The sequence below is a fragment of the Colletotrichum tamarilloi genome, assembly GCF_030869305.1.
Source record: "Colletotrichum tamarilloi strain Tom-12 chromosome Unknown Scaffold_258.1, whole genome shotgun sequence".
Lineage (NCBI taxonomy): Eukaryota > Fungi > Ascomycota > Sordariomycetes > Glomerellales > Glomerellaceae > Colletotrichum > Colletotrichum tamarilloi.
The window spans coordinates 1-22,602 of record NW_026849641.1 but is presented as its reverse complement, the minus strand read 5'-3'; the positions used below and the strand labels follow the sequence as shown (position 1 = coordinate 22,602).

The window sequence follows — 22,602 nt, the reverse complement described above, 5'->3', positions numbered from 1 at the left end:
TCCTCGAGAGCCTGACGAAGCTGATCTTCGGTATATTGAGGCATTATATATAGAAGAAGACATGTGCAAAAGATGAGCCCATTTGGACGCGAATTGAAAATGTTGTGATAAAAGGAGGTTGGGGGTGGGCATTGGGTTGTGGTGGATTTTCGCGTTTTTGTGGGTGCCAGAAACAGGGGGGTGCCAGGAAGTGGGTATGTTGACTTACAGGCACACGTCGTCCGTGACGCATTCATTGAGTCGTCACATCACAATGCGCCCCTTCCAAGATACCAATGCCTCCAAGCAGCGGCTCACATACAGTGCATCAAGCATGGCAGCGTATACACACATGTATGAAAAATCCTTGCGTCACCTCTATAATATGTACGGGTATCATCTCGCCGAGAAAAAGCTCCGTCTCAACGTAGTCGTGCCATTTAGCATCCTCCACAGAAGCAGCGGTCGTCACTAAATTACCCAGTATTAGCATCCTCTGTTCTCTCATCTCCAAAAAGAATCCAGAGAACATTTCTCTCTCTCTTTCTTGACGTACCCAAAAGCAGACAGTCCGCAGAACGGCTTCGTGCATGGTCCTCCGCTGCAGAAGCTGGTGCAGTCGCTATCTCTGCCGCACGTAGGCGCAACGTTGGCCTGCGGCGCCGCAAGAGCGAGGGCGGAGAGGGAGAGGAGGGTGATGACGGAGAAATGCATCTTGGCGTGTGGCTACGAGTTGAGTGGAAGAGAAGGGCTTCGGAAGCGAAAGGATGTTAAGGATGGCTGTAAGTGGGCGGAATGAGTGTGAAGATTGCGTCGATAGACTGGCTGGGACTCAGGCCGGGGAGATAGACTTGCTCTTTTATATTTTCTTCAGACCCTTATGGATTTATACACGCTGATGTACGCGCCAATACTTCGCATACATCACGGACTTTACACAACCTACCCGGGTAGAAATTAGCTCCCGCGAGTAAGTCTAATTTCTTAAAGACGGTATTCGTTTGATGGACACAATCAATGTGGTTCGTCTCTAGGCTTGGCAGTTATGTCCTGGGGAGAACTCAGCCTCAGAACTACTCTATCTGTAGAGGATTGGTCTTGACTCGCCCTGGGGAGAGAAGGTATACCCCTGCTGATTATGTCGTTATGCGTATGTAATTCGGTGCACGGGATGTCTGTACATGTCCGGCGGCCATTTTTAAGGTTTCTAGGACTAAGAATTGACGGCGAAGAAAATGTTATTATGTGGGAGGCCGACGGGATTCTTCAAGTGGTTGGGCCAATTTGGATAATGGCACTGCAGATCCGTCGGTAACATAGTCCTTAATCTCATTCATCGCTCTCCGACTTACAATGTCTATTGACGCTTCAAAGCCCCCCGCGAGGATTGAGGCCCAGGACCGGCCGACAAGTCATGCGATACTGCGAGTCTACCATCCTACAAAGAGAATAAGAAGACTGAATGTCGGATTGGAAGTCCAATTCGACCGCGGCGTACGGCCGACTGCGCAGGGGCCAATTAGGGGCCCTATTTACGATTATCGTAGCCTGCCCAACCTACGGTTGGAACCTCCTTTTTACATCTACGCAGAAATTCATATAGTTCAATTGATCTCTCCGTCAACCCACGGTTCGAACCAATTACCCTGTAATAGGGATACCAACACTGAAGGAACATTTCATCCCTGGTCATACTGTCTCGGGCGTTGTAAAGACAGCAGCATGAGGCGAAATCAAAGTAAGTGGAAAGTCTACATCTGCCGGTGGCTGCGCAAGACTGTGTCGCCAGCCCGAAGCAAGATAGTGGAGAGGGATGGCCTCTGACGGAGGTTTCGGGGGCCGGAGATTCGGTTAGGCTCCGGCCCTCCGATCCCGGGAAGGTCACCGCCCGAACACAGACGGCCGGCAGCTTAAAGCGGTGCCTGGAGAGGGACTGGAGGCCAGGTTAATCGCAGCAAGTCTAGACTTTGCAGATTTCCTGCTTCAGAATGGAGTATCCATCTAATGGTGCACTGGCTCGGCGCCGTAAGGCAAAGGCTCTATCTTATCAAGAATTTGCTACTTTTCGGGTCCCACGACTCCCCCCCTCCCACCTGTTAAAGAGAATGTGGAATAAAAGGCTACGTGAAGGAAACCATCGGACCAACGTTAGCCTTGTTTGGCAGCGACCATGATCTCTTGGGAACATGGAGCAAGGCAAGTATCGACGATCATCTAATGGAGCACCAAATTGCTACATGTTTCGACGGATATGAAAGCCGGGCCCCAGCGGGACGAGGAAGGGATGCCAGGTTTGAGGACGTCAAAGCACCGGTGCCGGAGACGTGAGGTGTCAGTCAATCACTGCTTCGATGATCTGCCTGTTCGGAGTCTGGCAGTTGGACTCCGCTTTTCCGGCCGAAAGAACGACCGGAAAGTTCAAGAACATCTGGGCTGGGCGGAGGGATTGACTTCCGGGACCGGAGGGCCGGATGAGACTCCACATCACCGATGCCGTGATGTGCCCCTGACGAATCGTCAACGAGTTTGAAGTACATGGGTGGCGTGATAAAGTTCGGTCAAGATGTAGTCGCCTGTCACGCAGTACCCAGCTCCATGGAACAGGAAACACCTCGCGCCGGGAACTTGAAAGACTGGGCACGTCTCTTTGGACCTTCAGCGGGTTGGATACAGTGGGTTCGGATACCGGATGGACTGAAGAAGTCTACTGCAAATGTCACATTGATGGGCGAGACATCACCGGGCGGCCGTTGTAACTTGCGCCATGGTCGGCCAGAGCCATTGTTTGAGGATGGAATGGACCGTGGAGACTTGGACGTTGGGATGGGTGGGGATGTAACCTTTGGGTTGTGTGGGGTAAAGGGAAGTAACGGTCAGATACGTCTGGGGAGAGATGGATAGATATCTGTGGTTACGTCCAGATATCAGATACAGGTCTCGTGGGATGGAAGACTGGCAGGTCGGTTCCCAAGGCGTGGACCAAGTTCTAGCTTGAGATTCTGCAACCGAGCAACAGCGGGTGGCTTGATTGAGGATGGCCATAGTGAGAGGATCTGGCTCGGAGTATTCAGATCGAGTCGATTGCTGACACACCTTCCGACCTGGACGTCGACATAGAGATGAGCCTTGATTGCCATTCTAACGTACGGAAGACTGAAAGCTGACACTCTGCCCAAATGCTGCTGTGTGACAACGCAGATAGTCTGAAGTAGAATCAAAGTAGCAAGTAAGGTAGGGCGGGAAACGTGTGCGATGCAAGAATCCTTATCTGTGTAACGAACCCACGAGGAGGAAGACTGGAGCAGGCGACTGGAGCAAGAGCCTATCAGTCCCGTCGTGTCGCCGATGCAACTGGCCGGTTCCCAGGCCGTGGGCACGGTCAGGTCAGCTCCTGCTCCGTAACACGTCTTAGACGTGGGAGCACGGGTTATTCCCGACAGTCTTGAAGGACGGAAGTCTGGGGAATAGCTTTGGCCAAGGCGCGAGTTAGACATCTATAGGCAGTAGGCATCTGTATCGAATCTCCAATCTGCAGACGACCATTGTAGCCGAAGCCACAAGCTTCTTCTTCCCGTCTGGCAGCTACGTGTTGTGTGGTCCCCTCTTTTCTCTGTTCGCTTCTTTCCAATTTTTTTTTTTTTGAGTTTCAATCTCAGGGAAACGTTACATGCACCTCTCCATCCTGCACGGACCTCAGATGGCAGGGGGCAGGGACGATGCCTAGCGCGCTGGTTGGTCGACGCTTGTCTATCTTGGCTCTGGGCGCCACTTTAAAAATCTCTCCGCACGGGGGAAGGTGTGGTGGTGTGGTGGCTATTGCTTCTGTTTTTACCACTGTGTTTGTTATGTGGAGGGAAGGCACGAGATCAAAAAGCATAGGTAGTGTTTTGATATTAGCACTCGGCCATTTACAGATCCCTATGGCAGACTCGGGGAAGTAGAGCATATAGGAATGTCAACCTCGTATTCTACCTTATCACTACCCTGAGATGAATCAACATCAGCCGCATGCCGTGGACCGCAGGATGAATCCATTCGCACTCGCTGTGATGCGTGCTGCTGTCAGCACTTGATGCGTCTTCGGCACTGAAAAGGCACAGTGCGGGCGGCCGGCAGGTGATGGATGCATGTCATCTCTCCTTCTCCTTCCCCAAACGGCCGAGGCACAGGAGTCCATAAGCCAATTACGATCAGAGTCTCCGAGATGGAAGGAAGCGCCACCTCGTGACCTCCCGAACTGTTGACCAATCAGATACCCCAAGACATCGGCCCTTTGTCGTGGGGCTTATCGATTGGGGTAGAGTGGGGACGCAACGAACCATGAATTTCGTTGATGAATTTCGCTTCTTTCTCCCGGCGCGGCACACATGTCAAAACAAATAAGCACCTCAGATTGCTTCCTGCAAGTGACGGTAGGCGACTTGAGATGAAACATGACGAGAATTGGGGCAAACAACAAGTTGGAATCACTATCACGAAAGACTCATTCAAGCAAGAAAGAATGGCTCCTGTGGTGTAACACGGCCTCAGATACCAGCTAGGGGCCTCTGCAGATGTGGTGTGATGCGAGAGGGAGGTTGGCCCAGTCAGTCAGCAACAATGGAACTTTGACAACGCGAATGTCTCAATTTCAACTTCCAGCCGTCGTCTATCACCCATTCTCCCTACCTTATTCGCAGGTTGGAACGAATACCGTCGTTGGAGCCTCCACCTCGTGATACCTCGCGTTGCCGTGAACAGCCGCTCTTCGCCCTGGCTTAGGCCGCCACCGCCTGCCGTCCAGCGCCGTTGAAGTTTGTCTAAATTTGGACTGCGTCTTTCTTTGATTGATTGTTGTTTGACTCGACAATGCCATACGGGTACCCGTCTCTCAGACCAGACCCGACTTCTAAGATTCCGCAACTATCAATGTCAAGAAGATATCAGGTCTGACCAACTGATTGCTCACGCATCCATCATTCGGCACTGACCGGGCCGGAGTCTTTCTTATCAACACTGGACCTTCAAGCTTCAGGTCCACGGCCAGGTCTCCGAACCGAAATCTCCCCATCCGTATCTGTGGATTACCCGGTTCAGTCAATCGCATCCCTGTGCAGTGGCTCCTCTCAACCCATCGGCTGTTTCCCCCGTTGCCCAGCGGCGGCGCCAGATCCTGGTTTGGTTTCCCCATGCTCCACACCATCAGTCAATTCTGCTGTCACCTTTGAATTGGCATTATCATCTTTGACAAGCAAACTTTGGCGCACTTCTACCAGTGCCTGGTGGCTGTTGAGTGTTGCTAGTTGAAGAGCCGTATCTAAGCCTCCAAGGTAGGCCACTGCCTCTGACTGTCACGTAGCTTGCCACTCCATCCTACCACCTTTCTTTTGACACCACCACACTGACACATTGGAGACGCCTTACTCTCAGCCCATCTATCAAACCTGGTCCAAGGTCTCTCGTTCATGGCGTTGATAGGCACCTCGGCCACACGTCAGATGGAACGCATACGAGAAAGGCGACTCCTTCCTGAGTTCCCATTGCTACCTTACCTGAGCTGACCGTGCCTTCCCCTCCGTTGCTAGAGCGGTCGACTGGGGCAGCTCCTTCCTGCCAGTGCCTTCTTGCCAGTAATCTCCCGCCTCCTGCCATCTAAGGTGCCGTGGCGCGTGTGAGGTGCCTTCCCCCAAATTCTCACCTGCTGCGTACCCCGTACCCGTCCCGTCCCATTCGGGCGTTGGCGCCACCTTCCTTAGCTCTGCACATCTTCTCCCTGAGTCCCTCCTTCCCATCGTCTCACACCTCACACACCTCACACACCCATCACCCGTGAACACGCTTTCCCGTTTGCCATCTACGCCCCCGGCTGTCGGCTGCTTTCCTTCGCACCTGAGGTATCCTTCCATCTGCACCTGCCCTGCGTCTGAACATCGAGCCCTCAAAGCTTCTCGATTATTTATTAATTATTATATGCAAAAAGAAACACCCGACACTGTTTGCTCTTGCCATCTTCCAATCTCGTCCTGTCTTCCCGTATCACGGATTGGTTAGCGGCGATAAACAAATTGGCATATACGGTAAGGTACCTTACCTTACTTCACTACCATCTTTCTTCTCTTTCCCCTCCATCAACACCCTTCTTCCATCTTCAACATCACCAAGTCAACAAATCAACCCCGGCTACCCTACCTACGGATACCACCTCCATCATCCTCACACCCTCCACCCGACTTTCTCCCAGTCTCCGCCCCCCCTTGTCATCTTTTTCGCACCCGCCACGCCTCACCCTGGCACGTCGGGACCGCGACCTTGACCAAAGCTCCACCCACGATCATCGCCCAGTGCAACTGCAACCTGCAGCCCGATAAACCGTCCCATAAAGAAGCTGCACACCTCCCCCAGGACCCTTCTTCTAGTCTTTGCTCGCCCGTCTCATCCTTCCAGTCCAGTCTCTCCAGACCAAAACTCATCGAACCGAGCCTTGCGCCTGCGCTACTTTGGGCTACCATCACCCATCGTCTGGCACGATTGAGTTTCCAGTCTGCGACACTTTGAGAGAGAGAAGCACCAAGCGGCAGCCACACACCTCCGGCCCCAATCCCTCCCGTCCCGCCAAGGCGCAACGCCGCTCCGTCAACCTCAACGTCTGTCCTCAGAACCTCTCCACCTCTTCAACTCCACACCACCGCCAAGATGTCTTCTGTTGACGAGAAACATGCTCCTGAGCCCGCGGCTGCGGCCGATGTCGAGCCCGCCACCGCCGCCCCGACAACAACCGCTGTTGACGGCCCCGTTCCCCGCCCTGCCGGCTTCATGTATCGTGGCTTCCGTATTGCTGGCAAGGAGCTCTGGTACGCTTCGCCCCGCATCCAGCTCTTCATGGTCTCCTTCGTCTGCTTCCTCTGCCCCGGAATGTTCAATGCTCTCGGTGGTCTTGGTGGCGGTGGTCAGGTTTCCACAAAGGCCTCCAACGATGCCAACACGGCCTTGTACTCCACCTTTGCCGTCGCCGCCTTCTTCGCCGGTACCTTTGCCAACCGTCTCGGTCTCCGTCTGACTCTCAGCTTGGGTGGCTTGGGCTACTGCATCTACGCTGCCTCGTTTCTGTCCTACTCTCACAACCAGAACGAAGGTTTCGTCATTTTCGCCGGTGCCTTCCTTGGCGTCTGCGCTGGTCTTCTATGGACTGGCCAGGGTGCCATCATGATGTCTTACCCCTCTGAGAAGGAAAAGGGACGCTACATCTCCTGGTTCTGGATGATCTTCAACCTCGGCGCTGTCATCGGTGCTCTTATCCCCCTCGGCCAGAACATCAACACAACATCGCGAAGCACTGTTACTGATGGTACCTACGCTGCCTTCATTGTTCTCATGCTGCTCGGTGCCATTCTTGCTCTCTTCATGTGCGATGTGCCCAAGATCATTCGTGAGGACGGCTCTAAGGTCATTGTTATGAAGAACCCTTCTTGGCAGTCTGAGTTCAAGGGTTTGTGGGAGACTCTGGCCCAAGACCCGTGGATCATCCTTCTGTTCCCCATGTTCTTCACCTCCAACGTCTTCTACACTTACCAAACCAACGACATGAACGCCCCTCACTTCAACACCCGCACCCGCTCGCTCAACAACCTGTTGTACTGGTCTTCCCAGATTATCGGTGCTCTCATCTTTGGCTACGCCCTCGACTTCCCCAAGGTCCGCCGTAGTGTGCGCGCAAAGGCCTCCTACATTACGCTTTTCGTCTTGACCATGGCCATCTGGGGCGGTGGTTACGCATGGCAGAAGAAGCAAGCTCCTCGCGGTGAGATTGAGGGCAACTTGGACTATCCCACCATTGACTGGACCGACGGCGGCGAGGCCTACATTGGTCCCATGTTCTTGTACATGTTTTACGGATTCTTCGATGCCTGCTGGCAGACGAGCATCTACTGGTACATGGGTGCCCTCTCCAACTCTTCTCGCAAGGCTGCCAACTTGGCTGGCTTCTACAAGGGTAAGTCACGCATTCCTCGACTGTTTTAACGCGTTCATACTGACATGGTACAGGTATTCAATCCGCCGGCGCTGCCGTCTTCTGGCGTCTCGATGGTGTCCAAACCGAGTACAACACCATCTTCGGCGCTACCTGGGGTTGCCTTGCTGGTGCCCTCGTTATTGGTGCGCCCATCATCTTCTTGAAGATCAAGGACACTGTCACCGTCGAGGAGGATCTCAAGTTCTCTGACGAGACTATTGCGGACGTTGCTGCCCCGGGTACGGTCGACACCAAGTTGGAGAAGGAGGTCGCGTAAACTGTTGTGCTGAAGCGAAACGGGGGGCGATGCCTGCATGATATCCACGGGAGTTGCTGGGGATTTTACGTTGACGAGGGATGAAGATACCATGATGTGCTATGCGCATTGGATGTTGTAATGTTGGATTAGGTCCGTTTATATGTAATGACAAGGCTTTATCAAGTCACATCCAGTCATGATTGCATGTTGATGGTAATCTGCTGCAAGCTTTACTGATCTATGTCTTTTGTCTATCGTGATGCAGCGTTCGTTTCATACATACCCCCGATGTCTATCCTCCACCTCCTCGCCGCCATACCCCCCGCCACCCGGCGTATTGACCTGGATATACTCGCCTTCCTTCAGGTTGATAATCGCCTTCCCGCCAAGGTTAATCTTTTCCATCCCTCCCTCCTCATTAAACAAGAACGCAAAGTTCTCCCCCTTTTGTCCCGGCCCGCCGCCAGCCATACCCCAGGGTCTATACACCCTCCGATCCGAAAGAATACTAAACTTGAGCGGAATACGCGCCTGGATCTCGCGGGTGATTCCATCACCTCCACGATGCTTCCCAACACCACCGCTGCCTCTGCGGATACCGTAGGACTTGACAAGCACAGCCGTCCGCTTCTCAATGACCTCCGCGTCCGTCTGGCGCGTATTCGTAGAATGCACGTGCGTCGAGTGCTCACCGTCGTACCCTGCCCCCGCACCCACCCCGCCGCCGATACTCTCCCCGTAATTCCACCCCTTGACGATTACTCCGGTCTCCGGGTCCCGCCCGCCCATGCCCCAGCCGAAACTGTTCGCGCACCCCTGGCTCGCGCCGTGTGTCCCGAACGCGCGGAGGATGACGTCGATGACACGCTGCGAGGCGAGTGTGCTGCCGCAGATGGCGACGCCGGGGCCGGGGTTCAGGACGGAGCCTTGCGGCGGGAGGATGATGTCTACAGGGTTCAGGCAGCCTTGGTTTAGGGGTATGTCGAGGCCGACTAGGCTTCGGATGGTGTAGATTATGGCGGAGTGGGTGATGGAGACGGGGCAGTTGTAGTTTCCCCAGATTTGGGGGCCCGAGAGGGAGAAGTCGTAGGTTGCGGTGCCGGTTTCGGGGGCGATTGTGATGTTCACGTGGAGGGGTGTGCCGTCGTCCAGGTGGTCTGTCGCGGAGAGACCGGTCGGGTGGGAGGCGGCTAGGGATTTGAAGTAGGTTCTGACGGCGGTTTCTGCGTTGGCTTGGATGGCGGACATGTACTTGTGCACCACGGCGACGCCCTGCCTCCCCTCGCCTTGCTCGGCGCAGAGTCTCCGGAGGAGGAGGATGCCGCGTTGGTTCGCGGATGTCTGGGCCTTCAGGTCCGAGATGTTGTCGGCGAGACGGCGGGAGGTGGAGCAGCCTGGGAGAGAACCTGCTTTCTCGAAGGCGGCGATGACGTCGGACTCGAGGAAGTGGCCGCGGGAGACGATCTTGAGGGTGGGTACGTTGAGGCCTTCTTCCCAGAGTTGGCGGGACTCAGGCATCATTGAGGTTATGCCTTTGCCGCCAATGTCTGTGTGGTGGCCGCGGGAGGCGACGTAGAAGGCGATTTCTTGGCTGGATGTTTCGTCACTGTCTGGCTTGTCGGCGGAGGGTGATCCGGTATCAACAAAGACGGGCGTGACGACGGTCAGATCTGGTAGATGGGTGCCGCCCCATTGCGGGTGGTTCGTGAGGAGGACGTCGCCGGGCTGGAGGCGGCCTTTCCAGTGGCGGTGTTGTTCCTGGATGGCGAATTGCATGGAGCCGAGGTGGATGGGGATATGGGGCGCGTTGGCGACGAGTTTGCCTTCGGGTGAGAAGATTGCGCAGGAGAAGTCGAGGCGTTCTTTGATCGATGTGGAGATTGCGGTGCGTTGAAGGGTGGTGCCCATTTGTTCTGCGATGGCCATGAAGCGGTGGGCGAAGACGGAGAGGAGGATTGGGTCCGTGGTTTCTGGTGTCGCGGTCTGGGGTGCCGGTGTTGGTGTTGTGGAAGTGGAGAGGGGTGATGTTGATGAGGCAATTGTGGAAGTTTGCTTCTCGAGGAGGACATGGGAGGAGAGGATGTACGCGCTGAACGTCGGCGATACAAAGATTGTCTGCGTCTGGTCGATGAGCAGAGCTGGTCCCTCGATTACGACGCCTTTGGGAACTTCATCCAGACGATACACGCCCGTCTCGCGCCACCCGCCGTTGATGTAAACCCTCTGCTTCATGCGCGGCTCTGGAGCGGCAGCTACACCACCGCTAGCACCGCTCCTCCTATCCGCGAGCTCCTGAGTCGCAGACGTCTCCCGCATCCCGAACGCGCTCCCGGCCGCGCTGCCTGTCCCGCGGACCTTGATCGACTCAATGACGATGTCCCGGTCCATCGAGAAGGCAAACTCGCGGAGGTGCGTGGCTTTGAAGCTCCCTGCATAGTCACCATTCTCGGGGCGGGAGATTGTTAGGTTGGTATCGGTGCCAAAGTACCGCAGCACAAGACTCTCGTCAAAGACCAGAGAAGTCTCATCCGCACCCTGGGATACTAAATCTTGCGTCACCTTTTCCTTCAGCGCAGCTAGACGGTCAGCGACGTGGGATGCTACTGTTCCTTGTACGGCGCTATCGCTGTGTTTAAATTTCGCGCCGTACGGCTCGAGGGTCTCGCTCTGTAGCTCTGCCTGCGCGATGCCGTATGCCGAAAGCAGAGAGGAGAACTTGTGGATCAAGATGCGGCGGATGCCGAGTTTGTCGGCAATCTCGCAGGCGTGCTGCCCGCCTGCGCCGCCAAAGGAGACGAGGTTGTGGTTCTCGGGGGCGAAGCCGCGGGCTTCTGTTGCGTTGCGGATGGGACGGGCCATTGTTTCGTTTGCGACGTCTAGGAAGCCTAGGGCTACGTCGTGTGGCTGGAGAGTCTGGTTCGTCTGGTCGTTGAACTCTTCCGTAATTTGTTTGAACTTCTCTTCGACCACGGCGGTATCGAGCGGCTCAAAGGCGGACGGTCCAAAGATGGAAGGGAAGGAAGACGGAACAAGACGCCCAAGGAAGAGATTCGCGTCAGTGACGGTCAAAGGCCCGTTCTTGCGGTAACATGCCGGTCCTGGGTGCGCGCCGGCACTCTCGGGTCCAACAGCCAAGAGACCGTTGCGCGCAAAGAGGATCGAGCCGCCGCCAGCTGCTACGGTCGCGATGTTGAGCATGGGCGTGGTGATTGTGCGACCAGCGATGGAGGTTTCGGTAAGGTAGTCGTACTTCCCATCGTACCGCGAGACGTCGGTGCTGGTACCACCCATATCGAGGCCGATGACGGGCGTGCCGTCCTGAGGGTCACAGCAGGACCTCGCGATGCCGACGACGCCGCCTGCGGGACCGCTCAGGAGTGCCTCATTGCCGTGGAAGCGGGAGGCTGCTTTTAGGCCGCCGTCGGAGCACATAAAGTCTACGCGGCGTGGCGGAGCGTCGGGGAGGAAGCCTGTGTGGAAGGAGGCGACATAGCGCTGGATGACGGGGTAGAGGTAGGCTTCTGAGCATGTTGAGGTGCTGCGGTTGAGAAATTTGATGGTGGGAGAGGTTGATGACGAGGTTGTCACGTAAGAGAAGGCGAACTCGGGAGAGCGGGCGAGGGAGGCGACGAGGTCTTCGTGGGCGGGATAGAGGTAGGCGTGCATGAAGGAGATTGCGACGGAGGTGTAGCCTGCATCTTTGAGGGCGCGGAGTTGGGAGCGGATGAGATCTGGGTCTGGACGGCGGAGGATGCGGATTAGATCGCCGTTTGGTGTACTGACGAGGTCTCCTTCTCGGAGAGTAGTTGATGAGGATGAGGTTGGTGATGATACTGAGGCGGACTTCAGAGCGGCTTCCTTGTCTAGTGGCGTTGGATTGAGATCGTACTCTGCCGGCACGACGCGCTCATCGATCTCAACGACGGTCGAGTGTAAAGCCCTGGGCTTGCGAATGTTGAGATCAAAGAGTTTCGGACGGGATTGATCGCCGATGACGCAGACATCTTTGAAGCCTTTGGTGGTGAGGAAGGCGAAGCGCTCGCCCTTGTGTTCTAAGAGGGCATTTGTCGCGACTGTGGTGCCGATGCGGCATGATGCTAGGAAAGTGTTAGAAACAAGATTGAAGAGAGTTGATTAAATGAGTATGCACCGATGCGCGACCCATCAAGTTTTTGGCCGATGGGGATGGGCTTCCCCTCCACGAATTCGAGGACGCGCCTGATGGCTTCTGTTGGGGCGTCAGGGTAGTTTGCCGGGTCTTCGGAGAGGAGCTTGAAGATGAGGGGTTCACGGCCGTCAATTTCGGCGATGACGTCGCAGAATGTGCCGCCGCGGTCGATTGAGACTCTGATGTCGGCGGCCATGATGCTCAGGAGAGATTGGCAGTTCCTCGTGGTGTTGATTCTCAGATGAGTTTTGGCCGTGAGTCAGGACTTAGGGATTCAGGATAATGTTTTCAGTGAGTGCTCATAATTGAGAGTGAGCTGAAGTGCACAAGAACTCGCTTAATTCCAGCCTTCAAGAACGTGGTTTATGAGCGGACAGGAGTAGAACTCATCACCATACATAAGAGAATGTCATGAGAAGTCTCATTAGTCTTGCCGTTCCTTGCGGCAATTGATACCGAGTGTCTGGTGGGAGGGTCCGCCGATTCCGCCCCTCCTCAGACTACTCACAAAATAAACAAGCGTCTGCTAGTCGGGCGTGTCGGGCGGCACGATTACGTGCGACCGGACGCCATCCGCCTTCTGCAGACCCAGCGTCGGGTCGTCTCCGACAAAGACTCTACTTCGCCAGCTCATGCTTATCGCCCGTCAAGTGAAATCGGCTAAATGGGTTCGGTATTGTGTCTACATTTCAAGAGGTTCATCTGGCGGGAACGAGTTTACATACGATTGCGCCATTGATTCCACAGAATGCGCGCCTTAAGTCATCCCCGGATGTTTGCCCCGGGGGACGGGTCGATCATGACCCCTCTCATAAGTTACGTGAGCACCGCGGTGTCCGGCTTCCGAGGCCGGAACCAGGGTGCGCCGCCGTCTGTCAACCGGAGCTTTCCTGTTATGTTTGCGAAGAGCAGAATGCTTGAGCTAAGTTTTGGAGATCGCGTGGCAAGTATCGTTCAGTTCGGACGGAATAACGTGGGAGACTGAGTCGAAGGCCAAAAGACACGCCGATCACTCAAAAAACATGGCAGTCTCGGGCAGACAACCTTGTTAGGCACTCTCGTGGCACACAACTCTGCGCCCGCCTTTATCACTGTTGGGCTCTCCCTTCGATGAGTTTGTCAACTGAGAGCAGCTCAGACGCCATTGTGTCCCTGAGATGGGTTTTTGTGGCAGCAATACTGTGTGCACTGGACTGGAACTCAACAACTTCGAACATTTCCACTAAACTCGGCAATGTGCGTTTGCAACATCGCTTGGGTCAACAGAATCACTGGCTACGATGGGATCTATCTTCTGCCATCTACCTCACCTCATGGTAACACTCGATTCTCGTTTCCGGCGAATCAACTGGCAACAAAGTGTTGTTAGCAGTCGACTCAGAATATGCACGTTGAATCTCCCGACTTTTTGCGACTGACTCGGCGCGTTGTGGGCTGACGTGAAGAGAGCCCGGAGGCCTACACTCTGAGCTCACTGGTTTAGGATCGCTAGACATCACCAAGGTCATACGCGAACCTTGAGACTTATCAAAGACTTAGCAAGACTTGCTAATCTTGCTCAACGCGCGCGCCTCGTGGTCCATAGACCCAAACACCTGAAAGCGGCATGACATTTCCGGAGCCCAGTATCCGCAATTGAATCTGGGGAAAGCCTTGGCTACTTTCACTTTCCACCAACGAGCTACCCAGGCAAAGCGCGCCGAGTGAGCCAACGTCCAACAGCGCTCCGCTTTGCAATATAATTAAGTTGCCATTGTCCGTCCGATTGCTTTGTCCGGCAACTGTTTCCCAGGGGAATGCTATACAGACTTAGCTACTAATCAGGGCTGCGAGACACCACGCGTTCAAGTTGAAACGTCACTGTTAATATAAATGGAACGCATGAGAGCAAAGCCACGCCACAGAAGCCCGAAAGTGTTCGTCTCAGCACACGGGTCTTTTTAAGGTTCTCGGTTGGGCGGCACTACGCACCAAGCCCACGGTTCCACGGCGACACCGACTACCCATCCCACTCGGAAGCTCTCGAGTTGCGTCGCTTCGCTTAGGATGGCCTCGAGACATCGGCTCGAGTCAGCGAAATTATGATGCTCTATCAAAGGCTTGAACGGCAGTTGCTCTCCGTGAATCGACGAGAGAAAATTCTATATAAGTAATTGGGTGAACCCTTCAATGGCGTGACATTTCTCCCTCATCTCAACATCACTCACTCACACAACTGTCTCTCTCGCTATAACTCACTACCAAGTATCAACTTGCCGCCCTTTCGATCTCATTCAATCACCACCATAAACAACAGCCAAAATGCAGTTCCCTACCTTCGCCGTCCTCGCCAGCATCATGGTCGCTGGCGCCTCCGCTCAGGCCACCTACGAGACCGCAAACTACCTGTCCGTTTGCCAGCAGGGCACCAACCTCTTCTGCACGGGCAACACCAACGTCTGCCAGAAGGGCAAGACGGACACCTTTGACGCCAAGGCTACCAAGGCCAACGAGGAAGCCTGCAAGGGCCTTCAGCGCGGCAACAGCTGCACGCAGACTGTCGCTTGCGTCTAAATTCTCTGGACCAAGTTCGTTTCTTTGATCATTCTCAAGCGATGAGGGAGGAATAGATTGTTTTCGGCATGGTTGATGGCGTTGTTGTTTAGCATAAGCATTGGCGAGGAAAGGGGTCGGCCGCGAAATGGGGCACCCGCTGCATCAAGATCGCAAGTGAGAACGGCCAGCCTGAATTGGACTTCGCATCTTATCATGAAGATGGCGCACTCGAACAAATAAAAGCATACTTCTCGCACTTCTGACTCCCATCGTACCTAACTGAAGTGCAATGTCCCTTGTAATAGGTTGCCTTACCTCTGAGCGAGCAGACATTCTACCTATCTAGGAGTCTCGGGGACCGCGAGCACAGAGCTAGTGTTTGTTGATAGGCGAGTTCGAGTCGTGCGAATCGAGGAGCTTCACTCTTGACATCCCACCCGAAAGCCGTGTTACAAGACCCGTTGTTTTCCTCCGGATCTTGTTAGATGCCTAACTGCTATTGGAAAGAATTCAAAGTTTAAAAAAAGTCTTGGATCGGTTGGACCCCGCTTTATCTTCAGAACGTTTCCCAGTTCCCACCACGTTTGTTGCAGTCCTAGCGTCGTGGTCTGATACTCCATCAATCCAGTGAAGATCTGCAAAAAAAAATGGCCTCTACGCAAGCTCAGTCTCTACACGGCAAAGTCGCTATCGTGACTGGCGGCTCCAGAGGAATTGGTGCCGCCATTGCTGTCGAACTAGCCAAGAGAGGCGCAAACGTCAGTTCAGACCTTAGTCAATTTTTCCGATCATTGATGAGCCTGGACTTCTGACAGGAACCCCTAGGTCGTTATCACTTTTGTTTCAGAGAACAGCGTTAGTGTTGCGCAAGATGTAGTAAATAGCGTCAAAGCCTTGGGCAATGGGGCGGATGCCGTCGCAGTGCGAGCCGACGTGTCCTCGCCCGACTCTCCCGCGCGGGTCGTCGAGACCACTGTCAAAGCGTTTGGAGAACACATCGACATCCTCGTGAACAACGCCGGTATAACGTCCAAACTACCCGTGTCAGAAGTTACACCAGCAAACTTCCAGGAGAGCATCGACGTCAACCTCAAAGGGCCCTTTTTCATGTCTCAAGCCGTCATACCGCACCTCCGCCGTCCAGGCCGCATCATCAATATCACTTCCGTCGCAGCGCGGGGCGGCTACGCCTCCGCGAGTCTCTACTTGGCCTCCAAGGCCGGACTGGAGGGTCTCACGCGTGCCCTAGCCGCGGAGTTGGGCCCGGCGGGACATACCGTCAACGCGGTTGAACCCGGTGTCACGGAGACGGACATGGCGCGCGACTCAGGAGCCTCGGAGGCTCACGGGGAGCACGTCAAGATGATTGTGGCCATGACGCCTTTTGAGAATCGGATGGGCAAGCCGGAGGATGTCGCGTATGTTGTTGCTATGCTTGCGGAGGAGCAGGCGAATTGGGTTACTGGGCAGACTATATCTGCTTCTGGGGGGTTCTCAATGTTGTAGGCTACCTTTAAGTCCGAAATATACAGCTGCTATTCCGCTCAGGAGTCACTTCAAGATCTGACCAAACGAGTCTCCGTGTCTCATAAGCTTGACTATGATTGTTCGAGGGGCCGTAGCCTTCTTTGATGTTTGGGTTGTTCGCTGATAATTCTGGTTTACCGTCAAACTCCAGAGTGATTGTGATGTATTTTCCAGAATTGCGTAGATTTGACTCCAGCCCGTGCCCAAATCCCAGGCCTTACTGACGCTTACAACAAAGCAATCACGCGGCCATCATGAGTTCCTGCAGGCGGCGCAGAACCTCGTCCTCACCAGGATAATCAGGACCCTTGATAGACTCAAAAGCCGGGAGCAGGACGGCCTCGTCAATCTCCTTGTACTTTCCAAGCTGCACGTGAATCACATTCCCGTTCCGGGATGTATCGACCATCAGATACGCTGCGCCGCGGGCAACCGCTTCTGCGGTCTGTATTTCGACTCCAATCTTGGCCATAAGGCCTTTCAAGTCCGGCAGTACGCTGCTATCCGCCCACGTTGGCGCCAAGGTGTTGACTCTGATGGGCAAATTGGCGGATGCGATGAGCGGGATCAGACCACGTCCGAATCCGAGGACCGCATGCTTGGCCGTGGCTGAGTTATGTTGTTAGCTGGAAAGGCTAGCCACGGAAAGGTCTCAAACTTACAGTAGTCCACGGCACGAAGCCGTTGGAGACCGGTGGTAGAACCGTTGATGACAATGCTGCCACCCTCGGCCTGTTGCCGCATGTAGTATATCGCGATCGTAGCCGTGTGCATTACACCTGTGAGACTGACATCCAGAAGCTGGTGAGTGGGTTCCTTCAGATCGCCATTCTCATCTACTTCCGTAGACAGATAGTTGGCGCGGGGACCGAGGCCAGCGTTCGCAAAGACATGATCGATACGTCCATAGATATCTTTTGCCTTCTTGAAGAGTGCGATCTGTTCAGCCCAGACGGTGACATCGGTCTTCACAAACGTGTAAAAGTTTTCGGGTTGCTCCGCTGGCGGCTGAATATCTGCGTTAATGACGGAAGCACCCTGTGAAAGAAGCGTGTTGACTGCAGCGAGGCCAATGCCTGATGAACCTCCTGTCACGATGGCCACCTTGCCCTTGAGCCCGACCAAGTCTTTGTCTTCAATGAGAAATTCGGTCATTTTTGTGTACACAAATGCGATGTCGTTGAGTTGGAGTTGCACACACGTGGCTTGGCAAAGCTTGTCGATATTAATAGCTGATTCACCCCAGACCCAGTCACTCGCAGACATTCTTCAACCCCCTCCCAAAAACCAGGCAACTGTGATGTCGTGCGACGTGTCGGTGGCCGAATGGGACTCAGACCGGGATTTGGACTGTATGCGGTGTAGCCAGGCCCATTTTCAAGCTAGGGAAGCGGAAAAGCGGCCACTTTGGACTTTCTGTTTTAGTTCCAGAGTGCGACGCGTCGAGTAAAAAGCGTAAGCTGGGTGAGGGCCCTGGTGCTTTGCGGTATTTCTCAGTGATCAGTGACAGGGGTTTTTGTGGGATGTGCATTGGGGGCGGCCGCCGTGTCGCAGAGCAAGGGAAGGAATTATATTTTTGACGGTCTCGTAGCGCTGATTGGACCTTGCTGATAAGTGAAATAATGTGTCTATCTCCTAATAATTGTAGATCGTCCCCTGCTGATCGAACAATATCCAAGTTGCAATCTCCAGCGCTCATATGACTGACGCTGCATGTCGTTACCAGAAAGAAAGGACTGAAGGGTTAAAAAATGCCGTAACAGTTATTTACTTTGAACAATATTACCTGCAGGCTAATATCCTTACAATTGAGGAGAGGCATATCGGGGAGCTCATGATTCAAACAGACTTCTTGCCGCACTCCGTCAAGGACTCACGTCTAACCGGTATACATGATTGTGAAGAGAGGTAGATACTTGAAAATTGCCGCTGGCTTTAATCGTTTAGAATAAGATTGAAATGCATATGTGACCAACTGACTAACCACCAGAGATCCATCACAGACTTCAGTCTTTGAAGTGAGGGTGGAGTGCATGAATGACAACGTTGAAACTACTCAACTAACAACCTGCTTGTTGAGGAATAAGGTTTGCACATTACAGAACCCTTTCAGGCCATTTGCACCCCACTCAGTTCCGATACCACTCTCCTTGTGCCCTCCGAATGGAGCTAAAGGTGTGAGATCGAAGTGTGTGTTGACCCAAACATTGCCTGCTTGGATTTGCCTAGCAATCTTGGCAGCTTTCTCCAAATCGTTTGTCCACACGGATGCTCCAAGGCCCATCGACGTGTCATTGGCGCGGGAAACAACCTCATCTTCGCTGCTCCAGGAAAGGAGAGGAACAATGGGACCTGTTCAAAATGCATCAGAGCCATACTCTTATGGTTGGCAAGGGCTGGAGGAACCTACCAAAGGGCTCCTCGACGACCAGGCGCGACTTCTCAGGAGGGCGATCGATGATCGTAGGAGTGATGAAGTAGCCTTCAGACTGCTCAACGTTGCCGCCTACGGCAACTTTCCATCCTTGAGACTCGATGTCCGAGAAGAATGTCTTGACTCGTTCATACTGCATCGAGTTTTGCAGAGGTCCATGAGTGACGCCAGGTTGTGAGCCATCACCAAGGTTGTACCCCTTGACGTGCTTCACTAAGGCTTCCTTGAAGCGGTCAAAGATGGTCTCGTGCACGTAAATACGTTTCAAATTCAGGCAGATCTGATGTAAAGTGTTAGCGAATAGTTCTGTGTAACTACAGCATTATCTCAAGGTATTGGGATATAGGAATGATAGGATAAGAACACATACCTGGCCGGAGTTGAGAAAGGCGAAAAACGCCACCTATATTAAGTACTTCAATCAGTCGTACTAGGCTGCGAACTCTCTGGATTATACACACCTTCTCAGCGACCTTGTCAACATCTACATCCGGGAACACGATAGCAGGATCGTTTCCTCCCCTTTTGTCGTCAGTCTTTACCATAAGGTAATAAGCAATGCCAATACACTCACAATTCCAGCGTGACTCTCTTCAATGTCTTGCTTACGCTCTGCATTAAGTCGCCCCACCCCCTTTTAGCCCCCCCCTACATTTGGCCCCCCCTTAACATCATAATCTCAAAACATCGCTACTAACTATACTTAATTATTTAACTATCTTCTACTACTATAATAATATAATTAAAATTATCCCTAAGTAATTCGACCCTTATGAGTTAATTAGGACTAATAAAATAGTTATTAATATCCTCCTAAGCTCTCTAAATATTTTTAATATTAGCGAACTTAGTATTTAGGTTTATTAAAATACTCTTTTTTTTTTAAATATTATATACTAAACTTTTATTTTTAAAATTCGAACTTAGTACTAAGTTATAGTTAATTAATAAGCTTATTTATTAAAAGCTTTTTTTATTTTTTTAAATAATAATTATTAAGTATTCTTATTTAAACTAATATTACGGCTAGCTAGTTATAATAAGTATATTAGCAAAAGTTAAAGCTACGAGTACTAAATAAATAGTATCGTAGTTATAAATAGCTTTTCTAAAGCTATATTTATAAATTATAAAATAAATAAAGCTTTAATAATTAATTATAGTTTTATTAAAAGGGGTTTTTAATAAAAATAGTTAAAAGTAATTATAAAATTTAATACTAAGTTAATTATTAAAAAAACTATAAAAAGTCTATCCTTAAGCCCGGCTTAAGTTTATACTATATATAAATCTCGTTCTTAAATATATCTTTTATAATATTCTTATTTATTATTATTTAACTATTTATTAAACGGTAATTTATTTTATTTATTTATAATTATCTATCCTACTTATTTACAAGTATCCGTTCTTTATTTTATTATATAATTATAATTACGTAACTTATTTATAGTTTTTTTATTTTAAAAAAAATTACCCTAAGTCCGTACTCTTATATATATAATATAATACTTACTATAGGTTTTATAAAACGAGGCCCTAGCTTTATTATATATATTAAGTTATAATATTAGCTCCTTTTTTTAAAAATCTAGTCCTCTAGGCTTATAAATAAGTTATTTATTCTTAAATTAGAAAATCGTTAAGTATTTTTTTAAAATATATTAATACGATATTAAGTTAAATTAAAAAATCGAAATCTTTAATAACTACGTTTTATTATAAATTATTACGTATTATTTACTTTTTTAATAAAAGTATAGAAATAATACTTTATTTAAATTATTATTTATAAGGGGTCCGTTATTTAATTCTTTTTAATTCCGAGGTTTATAAAACATACTATTATTTAAGTATTTTATATAATATATTTATTAATACTATTTATATTTATAAATATTACGTTTTTTATTTATTAATTTTTAACTTAACTAAATATAATTAGTTAGTTAATAATAGAGTTTAATCGTTTTAATTATAAAAAAAAATAAAAAAGTCGTAGTTTTAAAAGAGGGCTATAGAGTTATAAAAAAAAGCTAAGGCTTATTAATAAGCTTAAGCTAAGTTAAATAAGTTATTATTTAAGTTAGAGCGTTTTCGTTCTTAAAAGCGAATAATATTTAAAAAAAGTCGAATTATATTAGAAGAGTTTCTTAAGGATTCCGGAAATACTTCTTTAATAACTTATAAAATATAAGCTAATAATACTTTTAAAATTATTAATTACGATATTATAATAACTAAGAGCTCTAAATTTAATCTTAACTTTAATATTTTTTAAAAAGTTATTAAAAGTTTTAGAAGTTTATAATAAGTTCTTATATATTTTTTTTATATTTATAGTTTTTTTATTTAATAAAGTATTCCTTTTTATTATCCTTTATTTTATAATTAATAATTCGTTTAACTTTATATTTTAATTAGTTTAGTTTAATAATAATATAATTTTTTATATATAAACTTCTTAGTATAAACTTAAGTAATAAAATATAAAAAACGGGGTAATATCGTATTATATTTAATAGTTTTAATTTATAATTAATTAGTAAGACTTTTTTAATAATTTCGAAAGGTCTAAGTTTTTTATAATTTAACTTATTATTTAGTCGTTTTGTTTTAATATTATAATAAAAAAAATAAGTACTATCCCCCTTTTCTAAGGATAATCCTCTAATCCTTAATTTATTTACGTTCTTTTTTATATATTATTATATAAACTCGAGGTTTAATAAGGCTTATATATAAATTTCTTTAAATTTATTTACGTTTATTATAGCTCTTATAGTTTATAATCCTTATTATACTTTTTTATATATTATTAATTAAAATCCGTAGTTAAAATAAAACGGGGATTCTCTTATACTTTTACTAACTATACTATTATATATAAACTAAGCTATTAATAAGAATACTACTTAATTATCCTAGTTATAATTTATATAATAATAAAAGTATATTTCGAGGATCTAATTAATCCTTTCTATTTATTTATTAGTTTATAAATAAAATAATATTAATAGTTTATAATTTATACTAAGTTATAAAATTAAAAATTTCTAAAACTTTAAAATAAATAGCTTATCTTTATTAAAAATAATTTCTTTTAATAAGCCGTAGTTTAAAAATATAACTTTAATAAATACGTATACTAAGTCTTTTATAATACTTAATTCTTTATAAAGAATAAAGTGCGCAAACTTAATAAGTCGGTTAACTATAACTAAAATACTATTATATTATACTTTAATAAATAGTTCTTTAAACTTTAATAATTTAATAATAAAGTCTTATATAATTAATTACTATATTTTTATTAGTAGTTATAATAGTTATAGCTTATTATAAAGCTTATATAGGCTATTTTTATTTTTTTTATAAGTCGCGCAGTTTTTAATTACTTTTATAATTTTAATATATATAATAAATTTATTCCCCCCGACGGAGCAATCCGCCGGGGCCGTACCGTGTATTACGTATTGGGGAAAACTGGGTATATTGCGCTCCATACCTAACTACTAATCAAAACAGTCAACCGACTCGACCATTGTCTCCCTTTCATCAACAGCTCCCAACCTTCCGCCGCCCGCCTACAGGGCGAGCTTCACCCACTCCAACGCGCACAGGACCTCCTGGTGCCAGCCCGCGTGGGCAGCCAGGTCCAGCATAATCTGTTCTTTTATATGGGTATTATCGTTACCCGGGGGGTCCCG

General features: G+C 49.4%; 9 protein-coding genes across 9 annotated transcripts; 4 read left to right on the top strand and 5 right to left on the bottom strand.

The window, feature by feature from the left end:
* Nucleotides 1–419: 419 nt before the first annotated feature.
* On the bottom strand, nt 420–693 carry CTAM01_16752 (uncharacterized protein; the record flags this gene model as incomplete). Its single annotated transcript, XM_060532744.1, has 2 exons — nt 420–450; nt 536–693. The coding sequence occupies 2 exons, from the start codon at nt 691–693 to the stop codon at nt 420–422; spliced, it is 189 nt and encodes a 62-aa protein (XP_060372686.1).
* A 3,002-nt stretch (nt 694–3,695) lies between these two features.
* Nucleotides 3,696–3,920, top strand: CTAM01_16751 (uncharacterized protein; the record flags this gene model as incomplete). The annotated part of the gene is made up of 1 exon (XM_060532743.1): nt 3,696–3,920. One exon carries the CDS (start codon nt 3,696–3,698, stop codon nt 3,918–3,920), a length of 225 nt encoding a protein of 74 aa, XP_060372685.1.
* A 2,731-nt stretch (nt 3,921–6,651) lies between these two features.
* Nucleotides 6,652–8,246, top strand: CTAM01_16750 (major facilitator superfamily transporter; the record flags this gene model as incomplete). The annotated part of the gene is made up of 2 exons (XM_060532742.1): nt 6,652–7,948; nt 8,002–8,246. The coding sequence occupies 2 exons, from the start codon at nt 6,652–6,654 to the stop codon at nt 8,244–8,246; spliced, it is 1,542 nt and encodes a 513-aa protein (XP_060372684.1).
* Nucleotides 8,247–8,501: 255 nt separating this feature from the next.
* On the bottom strand, nt 8,502–12,592 carry CTAM01_16749 (uncharacterized protein; the record flags this gene model as incomplete). The annotated part of the gene is made up of 2 exons (XM_060532741.1): nt 8,502–12,325; nt 12,379–12,592. The coding sequence occupies 2 exons, from the start codon at nt 12,590–12,592 to the stop codon at nt 8,502–8,504; spliced, it is 4,038 nt and encodes a 1,345-aa protein (XP_060372683.1).
* A 2,105-nt stretch (nt 12,593–14,697) lies between these two features.
* Nucleotides 14,698–14,949, top strand: CTAM01_16748 (uncharacterized protein; the record flags this gene model as incomplete). The annotated part of the gene is made up of 1 exon (XM_060532740.1): nt 14,698–14,949. One exon carries the CDS (start codon nt 14,698–14,700, stop codon nt 14,947–14,949), a length of 252 nt encoding a protein of 83 aa, XP_060372682.1.
* A 629-nt stretch (nt 14,950–15,578) lies between these two features.
* CTAM01_16747 (short chain dehydrogenase) lies at nt 15,579–16,437 on the top strand (the record flags this gene model as incomplete). The annotated part of the gene is made up of 2 exons (XM_060532739.1): nt 15,579–15,689; nt 15,757–16,437. 2 exons carry the CDS (start codon nt 15,579–15,581, stop codon nt 16,435–16,437), a joined length of 792 nt encoding a protein of 263 aa, XP_060372681.1.
* A 262-nt stretch (nt 16,438–16,699) lies between these two features.
* CTAM01_16746 (short-chain dehydrogenase) lies at nt 16,700–17,613 on the bottom strand (the record flags this gene model as incomplete). The annotated part of the gene is made up of 2 exons (XM_060532738.1): nt 16,700–17,067; nt 17,121–17,613. The coding sequence occupies 2 exons, from the start codon at nt 17,611–17,613 to the stop codon at nt 16,700–16,702; spliced, it is 861 nt and encodes a 286-aa protein (XP_060372680.1).
* A 901-nt stretch (nt 17,614–18,514) lies between these two features.
* Nucleotides 18,515–19,510, bottom strand: CTAM01_16745 (aldehyde dehydrogenase; the record flags this gene model as incomplete). Its single annotated transcript, XM_060532737.1, has 5 exons — nt 18,515–18,810; nt 18,869–19,172; nt 19,263–19,295; nt 19,354–19,414; nt 19,467–19,510. The coding sequence occupies 5 exons, from the start codon at nt 19,508–19,510 to the stop codon at nt 18,515–18,517; spliced, it is 738 nt and encodes a 245-aa protein (XP_060372679.1).
* Nucleotides 19,511–21,312: 1,802 nt separating this feature from the next.
* CTAM01_16744 (uncharacterized protein) lies at nt 21,313–21,495 on the bottom strand (the record flags this gene model as incomplete). The annotated part of the gene is made up of 1 exon (XM_060532736.1): nt 21,313–21,495. A coding segment is annotated over one exon (183 nt), but the record flags the coding sequence as incomplete, so codon positions are not given.
* Nucleotides 21,496–22,602: the final 1,107 nt, after the last annotated feature.